Source organism: Sceloporus occidentalis, unplaced genomic scaffold (assembly GCF_023333645.1).
Source record: "Sceloporus occidentalis isolate IW3139 unplaced genomic scaffold, rSceOcc1.0.p SCAF_4, whole genome shotgun sequence".
Taxonomy (NCBI): Eukaryota; Metazoa; Chordata; class Lepidosauria; order Squamata; family Phrynosomatidae; genus Sceloporus; species Sceloporus occidentalis.
This window is the reverse complement of record NW_028316984.1, coordinates 91,302,391-91,318,944: the sequence shown is the minus strand read 5'-3', so window position 1 is coordinate 91,318,944 and position 16,554 is coordinate 91,302,391. Positions and strand designations below refer to the sequence as shown.

Genomic DNA, 16,554 nt, shown 5'->3' with positions numbered 1-16,554 from the left:
GCAATGCCAGAAACGAAACTTAAAGAGAGTGTCAATCTATCTCATAGCCTGCAATGTCTTCCGGGAGGCAGGCCACGTGATTGACGGGAATGGCGTCATCGCAAGGGGCGCGCGACAGGGCAGCCTCCCCGGCGCGCGCTCGCTCGCCCAAGTTCCTCGGCCTCTGATTGGCCAGCGGTGACGGCTTAGGAACCCCGGAGCAGCCAATGGGACGCCGCCCGGGCCTGGCCATATCTATATAAAGCGGCGCGAGGCGGCGCGCGAGCTTGTTTATGTTTCCTCCTCTGCGCTCCAGTTCTTCGGCAAGAGCCATATCCCCCGGTCGCCTGGAAGAGAGGTATTGGCTCTTTTAGTGCACTTTTTGAATGGGAGGAAGGCGGGAACCAGGAGAGCACAGGGATGAGGAAGGGGATGCCTTTCTCAAAGTCTTCTGTAATACTTGGGCCGATACACCACTTTAATGGCCATGGCTCAGTGCTGTGGAATTCTGGGAATAGTGGTTTGGTTGTGGCACCCCTGTTCCACCGGTGGCATTGAGCCACGGCCAAGTGGTGTCAAGCCAGTCTGCAGCTTGGACTCAGCTCTTGTCTTTCTTGCAAAAGGCAAAAGCCCCTTGGAGTACTCCCTGAAAGAGGAAAGCTGGCCTTGAGCCTGGGACAGCTCCTGCTCCCAGCCTCTCTCTTTCTGGGAGCCTCCAAGGGGCTCCTACAAGACCCCTTTGCCCCCTGGTTTTTCCAGGCTTGAGACAGCTGGGGCTCTGTACTCTTTCCGGCTTGTTAGAGGTCCTTCCCACTTGGCAAGGGCAATCCTGTTTCTCCCTCCTGGGAACCCAGAGAGTTAATCCATACAGCAGTGTTTTCTGAGTTGTTACTACTGGGACCCTTTTTGGTGTTGGGTGACGCTCTCCTTTCGACACACCTTTGCCGCCAGGTGTTTTGATCGAGGCAGAGCCTGTGGTAGTGGGCCTACGGGTTCTTTCCAACTTATGGCGACCCTGTTGCGGGGTTTTCTTGCCGGGCTTCTTCTCAGGGGGTTTGCCATTGCCATCCTCCGTGGTTAAGAGAGTGTGACTTGCCCAAGGTCACCCATTGAGTTTGCGTGACCCAGATGGGACTTGAACCCTGCTCTCCAGAGTCATAGTCCAGTGTTGAAACCACTACACCATGATGGCAGAACCGGCAGGGAGGCCAAAACCCCCAATGGCCCAGGAATTGGGAGCATGGCCTGCATGCTAGGAGGCGATGCTTGTGTCTGTGCATCTTTTGAGCAGCTCATCTGGACTGAAGTTGCACATGGAACAGTGTTTGTCTCCATGGCTGCCATCACTTCCACACCTGCCATCGCTTCCCCTTCCTTATCTTCCATTGATAAACTGCAGGGAAGAGAAATCTCCTCAAGGGAGACATCTTAAGGGGTACAGTATTCTGGATGCCAGAGAGAGCAATCATCTACTTAGTGTAATGTCATGTTAAATTCCTGAAAGCTCCTGCTGAAATAAATTAGTCTTAAAGGGGCTGCTAGATTTCCCTCCCCTCCTTCCCCATTTTATGGTACAAGAGACTAAGGGTGCCTCTGCACCAATTATCATTGTGTTCCCGTTCTGTCAGACTTGATTTTGGAGCACTGTGCATGCTTTGTTCGTGCCAGAAGGATCCCAATAGGATCAGAGGCTTTTTAATACAAAAATTACCAGCTTGATTTATTTTAACCCAGTAAACAAATCGGAAAGAACAGGGACAAAAATTGGGTCTGCAGAAATGCCACGCTGCAGAAATGTTGACATCGCTTTAACTCCCATGGCTCAGTGCTATGGGATTCTGGGATTTGTAGTTTGGTGGGGCACCGGACTGCTCTGACAGGGAAGTCTCACCAAACTACAAATCCCAGAATACCATAGCACTGAGCCATGACAGTTAAAGTGGTGTCAAACTACCTTATTTCTGCAGTGTAGATACACCCTGGGCCTTTTAAATCCATGTGGATACACCTAACATGGTTGTTTCACTGATACTGCACTTCACTATAGCTGGGTTCACACTTCAGCTCATGCAGAGTTGCCTCGACCCGAATGGAAGGTCAGTGCTTGGTTCAGGAGCACAGGCAGACCGTAGTTCCTCATCTCCAGCCAGACAATATCTGTGTAATGACTGCGGTTTTCAAAGCGGAATCAAATCCTCGAGAGAAGAATTGCTGGACAGAGGCTATCTTTAAACTGCTGTGTTGGTAGAGAAGAAGCTGCTGTACCAAAAACTCTTTAGAAGTTGCATTTGTCAGAGAAGGAGATCCTCCTCCTCTAATCTCACAAAGAAAGTCTTGATTTTTCTGCAACACTGCTCTGAAGCACTCGTAACTTTGAGGCAATGTAGGCATTTATTTCAGCCTGTTTTTTACCAATCAGGCTGAAATAAATTTGTATATAAATAATTAAAATTAATTATCTTAAATTCAATGACTAGTCTCAACTTCAGTAGACCAGTTGAATCAGTTGCTGAATGAAAAATTGACTCTTGTGTGAATTCTACAGATTCAATAGGTCTATTCTAGTTGGGAGGAGCAGCTGTTTTTATGCATATTTGGAGTAAGGCCCATGGACATCAGTAGACTTCAAGTATGACTAACTTGAGTCCATTTCAATTTATGCACTCCCAAGTATGGTTAAATCTAGAATCTAGAAATGTCTCTTGGTGTTAGCAGTAAAAATCCTATGAGTTTGTAACTGATTTGGAGTTGTGCACACATCGGACGGTTCTAGTGTGTGAATCTGTAGAGTGGCTTTCTACTGAAAATTAAAGGAACAAGATGCTTGTTGTGCAAATGTTCATTCCAGGAATTTGTGATAAGAAACAGAACAAAATCCTTTCACACACAAAAACCCCATACCTACTTTTTCCCTGAAACAATTATTTTAGACACTTTATGTAAATGGGGGTGGGAGCACTTTCATTTTTTTCTGTTGGTAGACACCTGGGTGTCAAGAACTCCTGATGATCACCAGCCATCTGGATAATCTGCCACTTAAACCGTATCTTTTTCTCTAACTTCTATCTTAGAATTCAGGTTGCTTTTCAGCAGTTTCAGAAAGGTGATGGGATGTGTGGATAATGTTAGGTGAGAAGTCGTGTGTATGGTGCTGCTTAACTCTTCTTTAACTGCTTGTGTCTACTTCTTAATTTATTGCCACCTTTCCCCCAACATTGGAACCCAAGACAGTTTACAAAAGATAATGCAAATACTATTAAAACTGTATACTATATACTACTGCCACGAACAGGAATGTATTTTTTAGTTTCTAGCATGCATAATGAAGGCATTTCCATCTCTGGTGCACATGCTTTTATTCATTTGTTCATTTAAAATGATCTGTCCCTTAAAAAAAAGTTTGCAATTATGGACAGTTAACAATGAAAACATACGATATGTACTTGTGTATAAGTCAAAAAATGTATATTCCAAAATTGTCCCAAAAACCTGGATCGACTTATGTAACAAGTCAGTAACAAGATGGCAGGGAGAGTGATCATTCACTCCTCTAGCCTCTTCCCAGTGTGACTGCTTCTGGAGAAGGCACCTGGGCTGGGAAGACACAGGAGAAGTCACATGCCCTTAAGTGTTACCCTCGACTTATCCATGGGTCATATAAAAATCCAGAATTAGGACCCCAAAACCTACATTCAACTTATTCATGAGGTCGACCTATACACAAACATATACGGTAGAAATGTAATTAATGCCATAAGTCTAAAAATAATTGCAAAAGTCCATTGTAAGGGATTATAGTTATATATCCAAAAAAGGCTTGAGGATTTTTTTGTTTCAAGGTATATGCTCAATGCCAAAATCAGCAGTTCCTGATGCCCATTAGGTGGGGCCGAGATTAGCTAATGGTAGGTGGAGACACCTGTTGGCAGAGCTACTGTTCAAAGGAGGTGGGATTAATGGTAGTTAGAGTGGCTTGAAGAAGTGAGTAACTTCAAGCCTCGGAGTGTAAAGCTGAGGGCTAGTGTGATCCATAACAAACAACCCAAAAGCACTCCCTTGGATTTTTTTTTAAACAACCTTCCACCAGCAGACCATTGCACAGAGAAAACCATTTGAAGCTTGGGGTGTTTCCAGGTAAGGCTTTTATTATTCAATAGCACTGCTTTAATCATAGAACTTAAGGAAGGGTTCAAGAATGGTCTTAAACTTGTAGAACATCTTTTTTTTTCCTTACTAAAAAGAAAATCTAATGAGAGGAAGGAAAAGATGGCATGGTTGTTGATTGCTATTCCCTTTATTAGGAAGCAACTTAAGATAATAATAATAAAAAAGAATGAGTCCATTAAAACAATAATTAATTTGAGGTTGGGGGGAAAGCCTCTTTCAGGAACTTTTGATACCATTGACCAGCATATCCTTTTGTGTTAACTCTGTTGGTTATGAGTGGGGAGTATATTCCAGATTTTTTCTTCCTGTTGTGCTTCTTAACATTGCCCTGGAAAACCTGAGAGTTAGTCATTGGTATGTGGTGGACCACCAGTTCTGTTTTTCCTTCCTGTCTGAAGCAGGTGTCATGACTCTTCAGCAGCTGGAAACTGAGTTCAAATAAAGTGAGACTCATTTTAGACAAAACAGAACTGATTGTGGTGGTGGGCCTTTAAAACCAGTGAAGTAGTGAAAGCATCAGTGGCTGCTGGGGACTCCTATGTTAGCCAGGCAGTGAATCCCCTCCATGTTCTGGTTGAACTTTGAAGGAGGTAGCCAAAGTGCTGAATTTATTGGGCAGCTGAGCATATTGGATAGTTCCTTTAAAATCCAAGCTAAACCCCAGAGCAGATTCCCCATCCTACTGAGATGGAAGCCACCACTGGAAACTATCTGGAACGAATGGTGTTGTTTTTGACATCTAGACAGAGTCCTGTTGTTTGAACTCTTGGGTGGAAGCCATCCATAGTGTCTTTACCAGTTCTGGTTAATATGCCATATGTCCACTTTCAGGGAAAAGAGGGAGAGGCATGCCCTGGTAGAAATAACCCTCCAAGTGAACTACCAATATATGTTGGGGTGCGCTGCTAGCCATGTTAGTTAGCTTCTGCCTTGTCCAAACCCTAGCTTCACAAATTCTGGCCCATGCTTGGCAATCTTATTTTCTTGGAGAAGGTGGGTGGGTGGGTCTGTCTATCCCTCTCTTTCTCGCTCTCACATAGAGTCTTGTGAAGTGTAGCAGCTAGTTATTTTGTGTATTAGAACTGGGCAGAACAACCAAAGATGAGATCCTACAAATCCTCTGATGTAGTTAAGTGGGCAGCTGTGCCGCAGGGTATGAGAAGAGAAAGAGGACTATAGGAGGAGAGGGCTGCCAGCCTTGAACCACCTGTTCTGTGAATGCTTGGCTTTGTAGACTCCTCTGAGCGAGGCACTATGGGAACAGTAGCTTGGAAAACTGCATGTGCACAGGCAGTACTTTGATACCTTGACTGCCAAAGCCAGCTATTTACAAAACAGGTCACATCCTCCCCACATTGTTGCTGCTACTCTCCAGATGCTGCAGCTGCTATCCACATGTGTTGAACCATTCATGGGATAATCTTGGAACAGTTTGTCACAGTTGGTCCTACTCCTGTGGCCCTCCAGATGTTACCAGACTCGAGTTCTCATCGGACCTATCAAGCCTGGCTACCGCTGAGTGATCATGGAAGTAGCAGTTCCTCAACAACTTCAAACTGTTCAGATTGTTATAATAAATTGTTATAAGCTGCTTTGTGTCTTGTCACAAAGCTTCCGGACCCAGTACAAGATGTTGGTTATCACCTTTAAAGCCCTAAATGGCTTGGGTCCAAACTATCTTCGGGACCGCCTTCTCCCCTACAATCCTCCCCGCGCACTCCGCTCCTCTGGGAGAGGCCTACTTCAGCCACAAAAATTTAGGCTTTTGACTACCTCCCAGAGGGCATTTTCCATTGTCGCCCCCAGACTGTGGAACGGCCTGCTGGATGAGATCGGTCTGCTTACATCCTTAGACAGCTTTAAAAAGGCTGTTAAGACGGATCTCTTCCAGCAGGCCTTCCCAGAATAGAGAACCCAGCCTCAGAAAAACATCTGGGAATAAGATACTGCCGCTCCCATTGATTGCTTGCTGAGTGATGTTGTTAACCTTCTGGTCAGTTTTTAACTTGTAAGTTTTTTGTTTGTTTTTAAATTTTGCATTGGATTTAATACTTTTTAAGGGGGGAAGGCACCAGGGATTTTATATGTGCTGTATTTTTAACTTTGTTAGCCGCCCCGATTGTTCTCAGAGGGGCGGGATACAAATAAAAAAATTATTTATTTATTATTTATTGTCAGAAAGGCAGGATATAAATTGAATAACAACAGCAGACATCTGGAGATCTACATGATCCCTAGCCCTGTCTTAGGACTTGCTGGACACTTTTTGGAAGCAGGGCATCTCCTTCTTGCTTTAGCTTCTGTTATTGGTTGTTGGTAATTGGGATTAGCTGTATCAAAGCAGAAGTAATAAAAGATTCTTGTGGCACCTTAATGACTAACAAGCTTTATTTGGCATAAGCATTTATAGACTCCTTCTCACTTCATGAGATGCATGATTGTAGGGCTGTTGGATGATAGCTGTGATGTTGGTCTAATAGCCCTATAAAAGTGGCCACTGTTGTGATGTAGCTTAAGTTGGTGAATATGTCCTGTGCTTGACTGACAATTATTCAGCTGTAAAGTAATTGTAAAATCTGGGATGAGCAAAGCGTAAACTGTGCCTCCCACCTAAGCCTTTCTTGTGGATGGCATCCCAAATGCTCCTTGGGGCCATTTTTTAAAACAAACTGGAATCATGATGCTCAAGGGGATCTATAGAAGTCACAGTTTTCTATCTAGACTGGAGAAGGGCAGACCTTCCACGCCTCCATTCAAAACTGGAAGTGGCCATTGAGTTACAGTACATACAGATTTTTTTTGTTTTGAATGGTTCCCTACCCAATTTTGGGGCTTGATATGGGAGTGAAAAATTGGATGCTGTGTGGGAGATGGGAGTCATTGGTCTTAGCCTAGCCAAGTCTCCCATCCAGACCCATAAATGGATGAGAGGTGACTGGATGATAGAACCATTATCAAGAGCAAGGACTGGAAACATTATTAGGGGTTTGCACCATAAATCCATTGGGCACATATTTACTGTGTGTAAGCCATGAATGGCCTATTGTAAGTTGCTGGTTTTTGCCTGGGATGGCAGCACTATATATAAGTACATTTTAAGCCACTGCTTGTGTTCTGTCATTAAGCCTACCAAGTCTGCTGACAGTGATTTCCCTTCTGGTTTTCTCTCTGGTGATTCAGATTCTTCCATCAATCCACAAGACATTAAATAAAGCAAGCTCCGCACTCTCAACTGTTTTTTATTTCAACTAATCAACAAATAATGGCCGCAACAGCAAATAAAAGGTGAGTGTGCCTCTGGCAGCCAAGTATATACAAAGCAGGCAGAGGAGCATATGTACATCTGGCATCTGGAAAGCAAGATAGAGAAAAGTAAGTATGTCAGACAAAAATGCATGTCTTCCAGGTACTCAGCATTTAATTCTTTCTACAGGAATTGCATTTTTTTTGGAGGGGGGGAGAATTAGCAACAGAGGAAATAACTAGAACATGCATAGCACAATCCTACACCTATTTTAGAAGCAGGTTCCACTGTGTTCAACAGGGCTTACACCTTAATAAGTGCAAAATTGCAGTTTTACAGACAAGCTGGTAAAATAAACTGTAGCTCAGGCCAGCTGTAACACCAGATAATACCGTAAGGGCTATGTGCTGGCCATGAGATAAATGTCACAAGGCTGTGGTCCCAATGTGTGTAGATATGCTCTTGAGGGCTGATTAACACAGGTTTTCCATTTATGCTACCTGAGGAATTCTAGAAGGTATTCCAAAGAAGTAATTTTGCAGGTAAAATGGTAAACTTGTGCTCTACAGTGTGACATTCAAGAAGAGCCTTTTGGTACTCTGTCCCAGAACTAGAAGGCACTTCCAAGCAATGGCCAAGATCTACAGCATATTGGCAGAGTATTCATCTTTGCCAGGACACTTATGGGAAATGAAATGATGGAGGCTGCTCACTCTGTCTGTCCACCATTCTAGCATACAGCAACAGCTGGGGGCACTGAGAACAACAACATCTCCCTGGCTATTGATTGGCTACAGGGATGCATCCATGATCTTTCTGGTTATTTTGGAACATATAAAGAAGAAGGAGCAGTCCCTACCCCCAAAACAAGCTTGGATGCTAAATAGTAGCCAAAGCAAGCCTAGGTCTACACTGCAGAAATAACCCAGTTTGAGACCACTTTACCTGCCCTGGCTTAATGCTAGAGAATCCTGGTGCCACAATAAACTACAGTTGCCAGGATCCCTTAGCACTGAGCCAAGGCAGTTAAAGCAGTCTCAAAGTAGATTATTTCTGCAGTGTGTTTTAGACTACAGACACACCCTTGCAGCCAGTCAATGGCCAGGGGGATGGGGTTGCACCTGGTAGCCCATGGCTGTTGCATACTGAGCTGTCAGTCTTGCAGAAGGAGCTACTAGATAGCTTCTTATACTCCAAGACCTTCTAATATATGGGCCCAAACAGACAGGCCAAAATAAAGCTGCCTCAGGTCACTTTGGAGGTATGCTGTTTAAATTATACATACGTCCTAAGATGCCAGAAGCCGCACCAAAGTCACGCTCTAGTTTTAAGGACTGGAGTGCAGCTTTTGCATAGTTTCTGGCCTCTTAAGATGCATGTGTCATTGAAACAGCATACCTCCAACGTGACCCTAGGCAGCTTTATTTTGGCCTTCTGTTCAGGCCCATATGTCACCAAGGGGATTCTGCCAAATGTCTCCATACTTTATAGTGGATGCAGAAGAGAGGTTTTTTCTCCACTTCAATAGTGTCTTCAGGTCAATAGAGTCTCCACTGTACTTAACCATTCCTTTTACCATTTTATATTTTGGAGCTGGTTAAAGAAACCTGCATCACTCCAAAACAATACAATGTTTGTAGTAAAATTTGAGTGCTGGACTGGGGCCACAGCACCAGAAAAAAGGGTGACCTTTCTGCTGCCACAGCAGCTTTTCAATGCTGATGCGGCATGTGGTGTCTAAGCGTCGTGCTGCCAGAGTGCTGAAAAGCTGCTGCTGTGTAAACTGGACAGCTTCACGGCAGCTTCCTGCTGGCTTGGGGGCGTATGTCGTGCGTATGTCATGCCCCCAACCTGCTTGGAAACCAGCTTATTTTGCAGGTCTGCTCCGGCCCTCTATTACCATAATTGTGTTGAAAGCGAGATAATGATGCAACAACAATGTAACCACCCAATTTGTCTTGCTCAGAGTGCAGGACCTCATCATAATGAGACTAACATCTTAACACCAAAATCCTTCCCTGCTCCACTGCATTGGAGCACCTGAGAAAACCCTGAGCATTCTTGATGACAACTGATGCTGCCTTTGAAATGAAACTGGGACTAAACAAGTCCCTTATTTTATTTTAAAACAAATAAAGAAGTATAAACATAGAGAGTGTGATATCAAAACAGCCAGAGCAAAACGCAAAATAAAACAACAAGTCATTGTGGAACTAGACATCCTTTTTAAAAGGAGTGGTTTCTGGGAGTACACTGCATGTACAGTCACCTCTCCTTTCCCGTGGACCTGAGATCTGCAGTCTTGAATATTCACGGAGGAGTGACCTCTGTTATTTTCAATGGGGCACCCCCTGTGGTGCATGCCCCACACACACTCGCAGGCACACGCCCCATTCAAGCCTATGGGGCTTGAATATCTGCGAGTCCCTATTTTTGCAGGGGGACGGGGGCGGAACAGATCCCTCACGAAAATGGAGAGCCAACTCTAGTCATCATTGAACTTATTGTATGTTGTAACCATGTTCAGGCTGTCCTGCCCCTGGAAGTTAAATATGTCTCTTTGCTGTTTAGGAACCCACAAAAGATCTGTTTCTTTGACTGGCTGATTAATGAGATCAACAGCAGAAATTATGAAGGGTTGTATTGGCTCGATGAGGCCCACACCACCTTTCGAATCCCCTGGAAACACAATTCAAGAAAGGACCTTGTGGCTGATGATTACATGATTTTCAAGGTATAACCATCTTCAGTCAATGATAGTTTCTTGTATGTCCATGCTGTTGTTTGCTTTTAAGTAATTTCCAGCTTAGGGCAACCCTAAGGTAGCCCTATTATGGGGGTTTCCTGGCAAGGTTTGTTCAGAGAAGGTTACTGTCCCCTGAAGCTGAGAGAATGTGATTTGCTCAAGATCACCCAGTGGGTTTCCATGGTCAAGTGGTGATTTGAACTCTGATCTCCCACAGTTCTACTCCAACACTCAAACCACTACACCACGCTGGCTCTTTCTGTGTCCCTACCATGACAGAAATGTACATTGTTTGATACAGTAACAGATATATGGCATGTTAAATACCTAACACATTTATTGTGGCTTTATGGGATTAGAGTTCATTTACTCAGATGCTACCGTGTCACTTTTTTTGAAATCTTTAGTGTGTGATACTGTTTATGCAACTGTATGCATCCCCTGAATCAGGAAGGTGGGGCCATCCTAGATTTAAATCCAATTGTTATTCCCAACCAGAGCAGGCCCATTGAATAAACTGCTGAAAGGTAAATCAACACTTATGTAAATGAGAATCATCCAAAAAGAATTTGCTAGCTAGAAATAGCAATTGGATTTGAGCTCAAGTTAGTAAGACTGTGCATGTCTGTTTGGAGTTGATGAAAAACAGCCTAAATCCATTGGTTAGTCCCACCTAAATTAAGCTCACATTGATTCGGTGTGATTTATATAAATATGGATTTACGTTTCAGTGCAAACTCACTGAATCTACTAATTGGGACTGGTCATTGCATTTAGACCAAAGCTTTTGTATGTTCAAGGCTTTGCCTGATTCCAAGACTTGTACAAGGAATACAGGGTTAATCTATTTGTGAACAATCAGTATTTCCCCAACCTCTGCTGAATTTTTTGCTTACAAGAAAAAACAAATCTATTCAGGGTGGAATGAAATAACTGCATGATGCCTCTTGATTGGTAACACACTCTGTTTGGAGTCATTCTTTTTCCCAATGTAAAGTGGACATAGGGTTACAGCTGTGTAGTCAAAAGAAAACCCGATGCTTGTCATGAACTTTGCTTCTGCATAACTCATTTTTCTTTAAACAAGCTGAGGCAAGACACTAACATAGGAGGGTTAATCCTCTGCCCATGCCATGGGCACAATTCCTGACTTGAATTGCTCCACAGATTGCTGTTCTCTGTGGGAGGAAGGTTCCCATTGGGAACAGCATGCTTTATAGAGTAGGGATTCCTCTTGAGATGATATGGTTAAAGCTCCCCCTCCCCTGAATACTGTGGTTCCTTCCAATTTGACATTCTATCAGTTCTGTGGCATCTGTACATGACAAATGGTATATCTAGCAGGCTTTGGTTGCTCACTGCAGTAAGGAGTTGTAGTTCTCCAGATTTCTTCAGCTGCAACCCTTATAAGCCCTTGCCAGTTTAGCTAATGATGTGGAATGATGGGAGTGCAGCAATATGTAAAGGGTCATCCATTTCCCATCCCCGGTCTAGCACTGGCCTTAGAGATAATACTTGTCCTACATGAGCAACACAGAACCCAGCTTTCTGCAGTGCAGTCATTTTCATATTTTCTGTCTCTTATTTCATATTTCCCTCCTATATTTGGAAAGGCATGGGCTGTAGTCAGCAAAAAATACAACGAACATCCATCAGATCCATCCAGATGGAAAACCAACTTCCGTTGTGCTTTGAAAAGCACAAAAAGATTTGAAGAATTAAAGTCAAATGATCCTGATTACCATGAATATAGAATCATCCCTCTCAGGACAGCACCAGCTGCCATCCCTCCTGGTACAAGTAAGTAAAGCAAGAATACTTGGAGATATTAATAGTGCATCTTTACAAAGTCTTCTTCATTTCTTTGGATAGCTGATCAGTTGGGGGTCTCTATGTTGAGTTGAGAATACTGTAGCCTTCCAGATATTATACACTAGCCGCATTCTTCATCATTGGATGTGCTGGGTAGGGGTGCTCATAATTGTAAACTGACAGCACCTGGAGGATTGCATGATTTCAACTCCCTGTTATTTATCCACTAACCAGATGGTAAAATCACTGATCATTAACAAAAGATGCTTGCTTATCTGAAATTTATAATAAAGCAGGGCTGAGATGGTGGCCAATTGTATATCCAAACTGTGCCAATGGTTGGCAGATGTTGCCTTAGTTTAATAAATCTGACCTAGAAAACCACAGCGATCAGCTTCAGAACATATGTAAACTTGCTTTGAACTGTAATTTGTTCTGAAATGTAGGTCAAAATAGGCATGCATAAGTTTCTCTACAGAAGGAGTTGGCCATGTTCAAGGTTGCAGAAGAATAGTTGTGCATACAGTGAGTTTTGTCATGTAGATAAGCATTTTCAGCTCATGTGCTCTTTCTCTGCTCTTGCTGAAAATGGTAATAATACTATGGTTAGTGTGGTGTAGTGGTTTGAGCATTGGACTATGACTCTGGAGATCAGGGTTCAATTCCCAGCTCAGCCATGAAACCCATTGGTGATCTTGGGTAAGTCACATGCTCTCAACCTCAGGGGAAGGCAATGGCAAACCTCCTCTGAACAAATCATGCCAAGAAATTCCATAATAGGGTCACGTTAGGGTCATAGGTTGGAAACAACTTGACGGCACACATCACACACAAACTACTTTGGTTGGCCATTCAATTGTACAATCTTGCCATTCAACAGAAAGGCCGTGTAGCACAACAGAAAGGTCATATAGTATAACACTGCATACAAGATTTAAACTGTGCAATTCTGATGTAGGATCTGGACCACATTTTTCTGATTCAAGACAAATGGGAAACTTGATTAGAGACATTTAACTTTAATTTCTCATACATGAAGGGAAGGGGAGAAAAGATGGTGTCTACTGGCAATAGGCTCATTGCCATCTTGCTTTGCTAAGCTGGGGGCTGTTTCTCTATATGCATTTGTTTTTGTATAGTTTAGACTGTGGTATCAGCATAAAGAGGATTTATGCCTGTCATGGGGCAGTTGAAGGGAAGGCACTCCTAAACTCATGCATCCTTATAATGAAGGACATGAAACTCTGTATCATCCCTCATTAGATCTTCACCCTAGAGATACTGTTTGTGCCTTTTTCATGCTTTCCCTTTTCCCCTTGGTTTTTTTAAAAGGGGTTGGGAGTGACCATGGTAATGATGACTTACGTGTCAGTCCTACCAGTGAAGGAGCCCGAGGTTTTGAACCGACTACATCTCTATTTCAGGTACAGAACTACAGAATGCAATGGGACTGAGGGATCTGAGGGCTGTGGAGCAATTCAGAATTGTCTAGTATTATGATGCTGTAAACCAGTGTATTACCCTGATTTCCATCAAAAGTGTGATAATGGGGCTTCTCCCATTTTCTGGGCAACACACCTGAGGGAATAGTATTCTTTCTAGGTAAACAAAGAGTTAACGAGATGTAGGGTTTACAGTTTCATTTTCATAGAATCATAGTTGGAAGAGACCACAAGGGCCATCCAGTCCAACCCCCTGCCATGCAGGAAATCTCAATCAAAGCATCCCCGACAGATGGCCATACAGCCTCTGCTTAAAGATCTCCAAGGAAGGAGACTCCACTACACTCCGAGGGAGTGTGTTCCACTGTTGAACAGCCCTTACTGTAAGGAAGTTCCTCATTTTATGAAGCTCTTTGCATCAGAGATCATGGGAGTCAACTGGCCAGTGAGATGACCAGCCTATAAGAAGTTTCCAGATTTTCCAAGGAAAGTTATAAATGCCTCAAAGAGTAACACAAAGTATGTTGAAAACAGAGACTTGGAGCAAGGTGCTGGCTGCTGCACTGGGAGGTGGTCAGATAGACCATGCATCTGCCCTCCCTGGAAACATCAAAGCCTAGAATCCCCTATGGACTGTGAGTAGATAGAGAACATTTAGCTAGTCTCTTCAGGACTTTCATTGTGTTTTTGGCTAAAATGATCAAGACTTTCTGTAATTTTTATATGTGCTCCTGAAGGGAATGTTCCCTTCATGAAGAGACATCTTTTGCTAATATAGATTTCTTGCTTAGAATAAAGTCTTCCTTTAAAAGACTTTTTCTTCACACACTCTTTTTATGGGCCCTTTGCATGGTTTCACAGGGGTGGGGAGGTGGGAGTAAGTATCTGCAGAGTCAGAGATGGAAAGTACAGTTGGAACTCTCACAGTAATGCTCCACTTATTACTAGCAAAAGAGGGGGTTGGAATCTGTGGGTGGTGGCAACTAAGTCAGATGGCCTCTGGAGGTCCCATCTGGCTCAGACAGAAGCAGGAAGGGACCCCGAGCCTTTCTCAAAAGGATACTCTCATACTACCTAGCATACACCTAAACTTACCTGATTTGGGAAGCCAAGCAAGATTGGGAGACTGCCAGGGATCTTCTGGTAAAGCTAGAGAATAATCCAACCTGAAATATAGTTAGAAGAAAGATTGCCAGTCAGAGCTGACAGTACAGGCCTAGATAGGCCAGTGGTCTGACTTAGGGTGCATCTACACTCTAGAAATAATGCAGTTTGACCCCACTTTAACTGTCATGGCTCTAACCTACAGTATCCTGGGATTTGTAGTTTTCTTGAAGTGCCAGCACTTTGGCAGAGAAAGCTAAAGACCTTGTAAAGCTACAAATCCCAGGATTCCATAGACTGGAGCTACAGCACTTAACGTGGGATCAAACTGCATTCTTTCTATGGAACAGAGGCACTCTCTGTTATAAGGTAGATTCCTATATTCCTGTTAATGACAGAATGACAGTGATGTAATGCCAAGCATCTGTCTTTATTCTGTGGGAAGTAGGACAAATGGGGGATTATAGTCAAAATATTCTATTGGATCAATTTATTCAAAGAAGAATCTATTTTATTAGGGAGGGATTCTGCAAGCTATTTGTATGTATAATTTCAGCTAAACTTCAGTTCAATAACTTTGACGTTGCAGGTCCCGTATACAGTTACCTGGGAGTAAATCTTATGGAACTTACTTCTTAGTAGACATGTAGCCATTATACCTCCCTGAACACTTTTGATCTCACCTGGCTTCAGAAGCTAAGTGGGATCAGGCATGGTTAGAACCTAAATAAAGACCACCAGGAATCTCCAGGTTGATGGGTAGTCAGCTAAGTCAGGTGGCAGTGAAGGGGTCAAACCAGGGCAGGATACTGTACAGTGGAGCTGGGATACAGCCCTCGTGTAGATTTAGCCCTGGAAGTCCCAAACTAGGGTTTGTCTTTATTTTTTGTACAACTTTCATCTTAATAAACTTAAAATGCAAAGGTATTGCTCTATGTCACAAAGTTGAAAGACACTGATCACTGAAAAATGTATAGGAATAAGCTAAAAGGGGTGATCTAAGGTTGCTGGAAAAATGAATTTTTTTACATGGATTCTCTTCAGTATGTAACAGGTCTTTTTTATTTGGTTCACAGCAGGAAATAGATGTTGCTTTTAGAACTCTGTCCCTGGATAATCCAGTCCCAGGTAAGATGACACTTGTGAAAGCTCACTTTTTCGTTTAGGACTACAGATGTCATTTGAGGCAGATACTTAGAATATGGATAGATTCAGGCTACAAATTTCAGTTCAAACCCCAATTTGGTACTTGGGGGCCATTCCCACTTACCTTTTGATTCACTTCCTGCACCACTTCCTGAAACTGGTTCGGCAAACAGTGTGGTTCCCACTATGTTTGCGCAGATTTCAAGGATTGGTGCAGGAAGCAACTGCCGCAGCTTCCCTGCCATGCTTCCCTCTGTCCTTCCTGGCCATATCGGGGGTGGAGGAGAGGCCAGGGCAGGAGAGAGGCAGGCCGGGAGGACTGAGGCACGCCAGGATGGCAGGTCAGGAGGACTGAGGACGGAGCAGGCATGGAAGGCGGGGAAACTCCTGCCAGTGGGAACCAGGGTGGATTTGAATCCACCTGGTTCCCACTTGGGCTGAATCTATTTATTTCCAAAAAACAACGCATTTTACCAGTGTCTTTTTTGATGCAAGTTAAATGAATAAACCCAGGTTAAATGGGTAGAAATCATAGCCCCCCTTTCCGAATCGCTTCAAAAGTTGTTTTTTAAATCTTTTTTGGAATTGGAAGAAATTTGGAGATATAATAGCTCCTTAGAAGAGGCCAGTAGGTGCCCACCAGTAGGTGCAGGAGTCTACCTTCTTTAGCTAAATTAAACTTTAAAGGCACCTGCAGTTTGAGTTATTGATAAAATGACTTTGATACATATAAGCAAACATTTTGATTACATCACACTTATGCTCCACAGCTGGTTTACAGGCACTGTACAATTTGTGCCAAAACAGATACTACATACACTGTGAAATTCATTTAGAGAATTTATACCCCAGGCTTCTGCCACAAAGGCTCTCAGAGTGACTTACAAATTGTTAATTAGACAATTCCTTGCCCT

The 16,554-nt window shown here is 43.3% G+C and overlaps 1 protein-coding gene across 3 annotated transcripts in view; it reads left to right on the top strand.

Annotated features, from left to right (window-relative positions):
- The first annotated feature begins 289 nt into the window (after nt 1–289).
- The window catches only part of IRF7 (interferon regulatory factor 7), a 29,558-nt gene continuing 13,293 nt past the window's right edge, over nt 290–16,554 (top strand). For 2 of the 3 annotated variants that reach the window (XM_089520880.1, XM_089520877.1), the window contains exons 1-6: nt 290–337; nt 7,327–7,431; nt 9,962–10,124; nt 11,750–11,936; nt 13,281–13,372; nt 15,571–15,622. In XM_089520880.1, coding sequence (XP_089377006.1) covers nt 7,409–7,431; nt 9,962–10,124; nt 11,750–11,936; nt 13,281–13,372; nt 15,571–15,622 — 517 coding nt within the window. In that variant the 5' untranslated portion in view covers nt 290–337; nt 7,327–7,408. The remainder of the gene's footprint in view (nt 338–7,326; nt 7,432–9,961; nt 10,125–11,749; nt 11,937–13,280; nt 13,373–15,570; nt 15,623–16,554) is intronic. The other variant, XM_089520878.1, reaches the window with a different exon arrangement.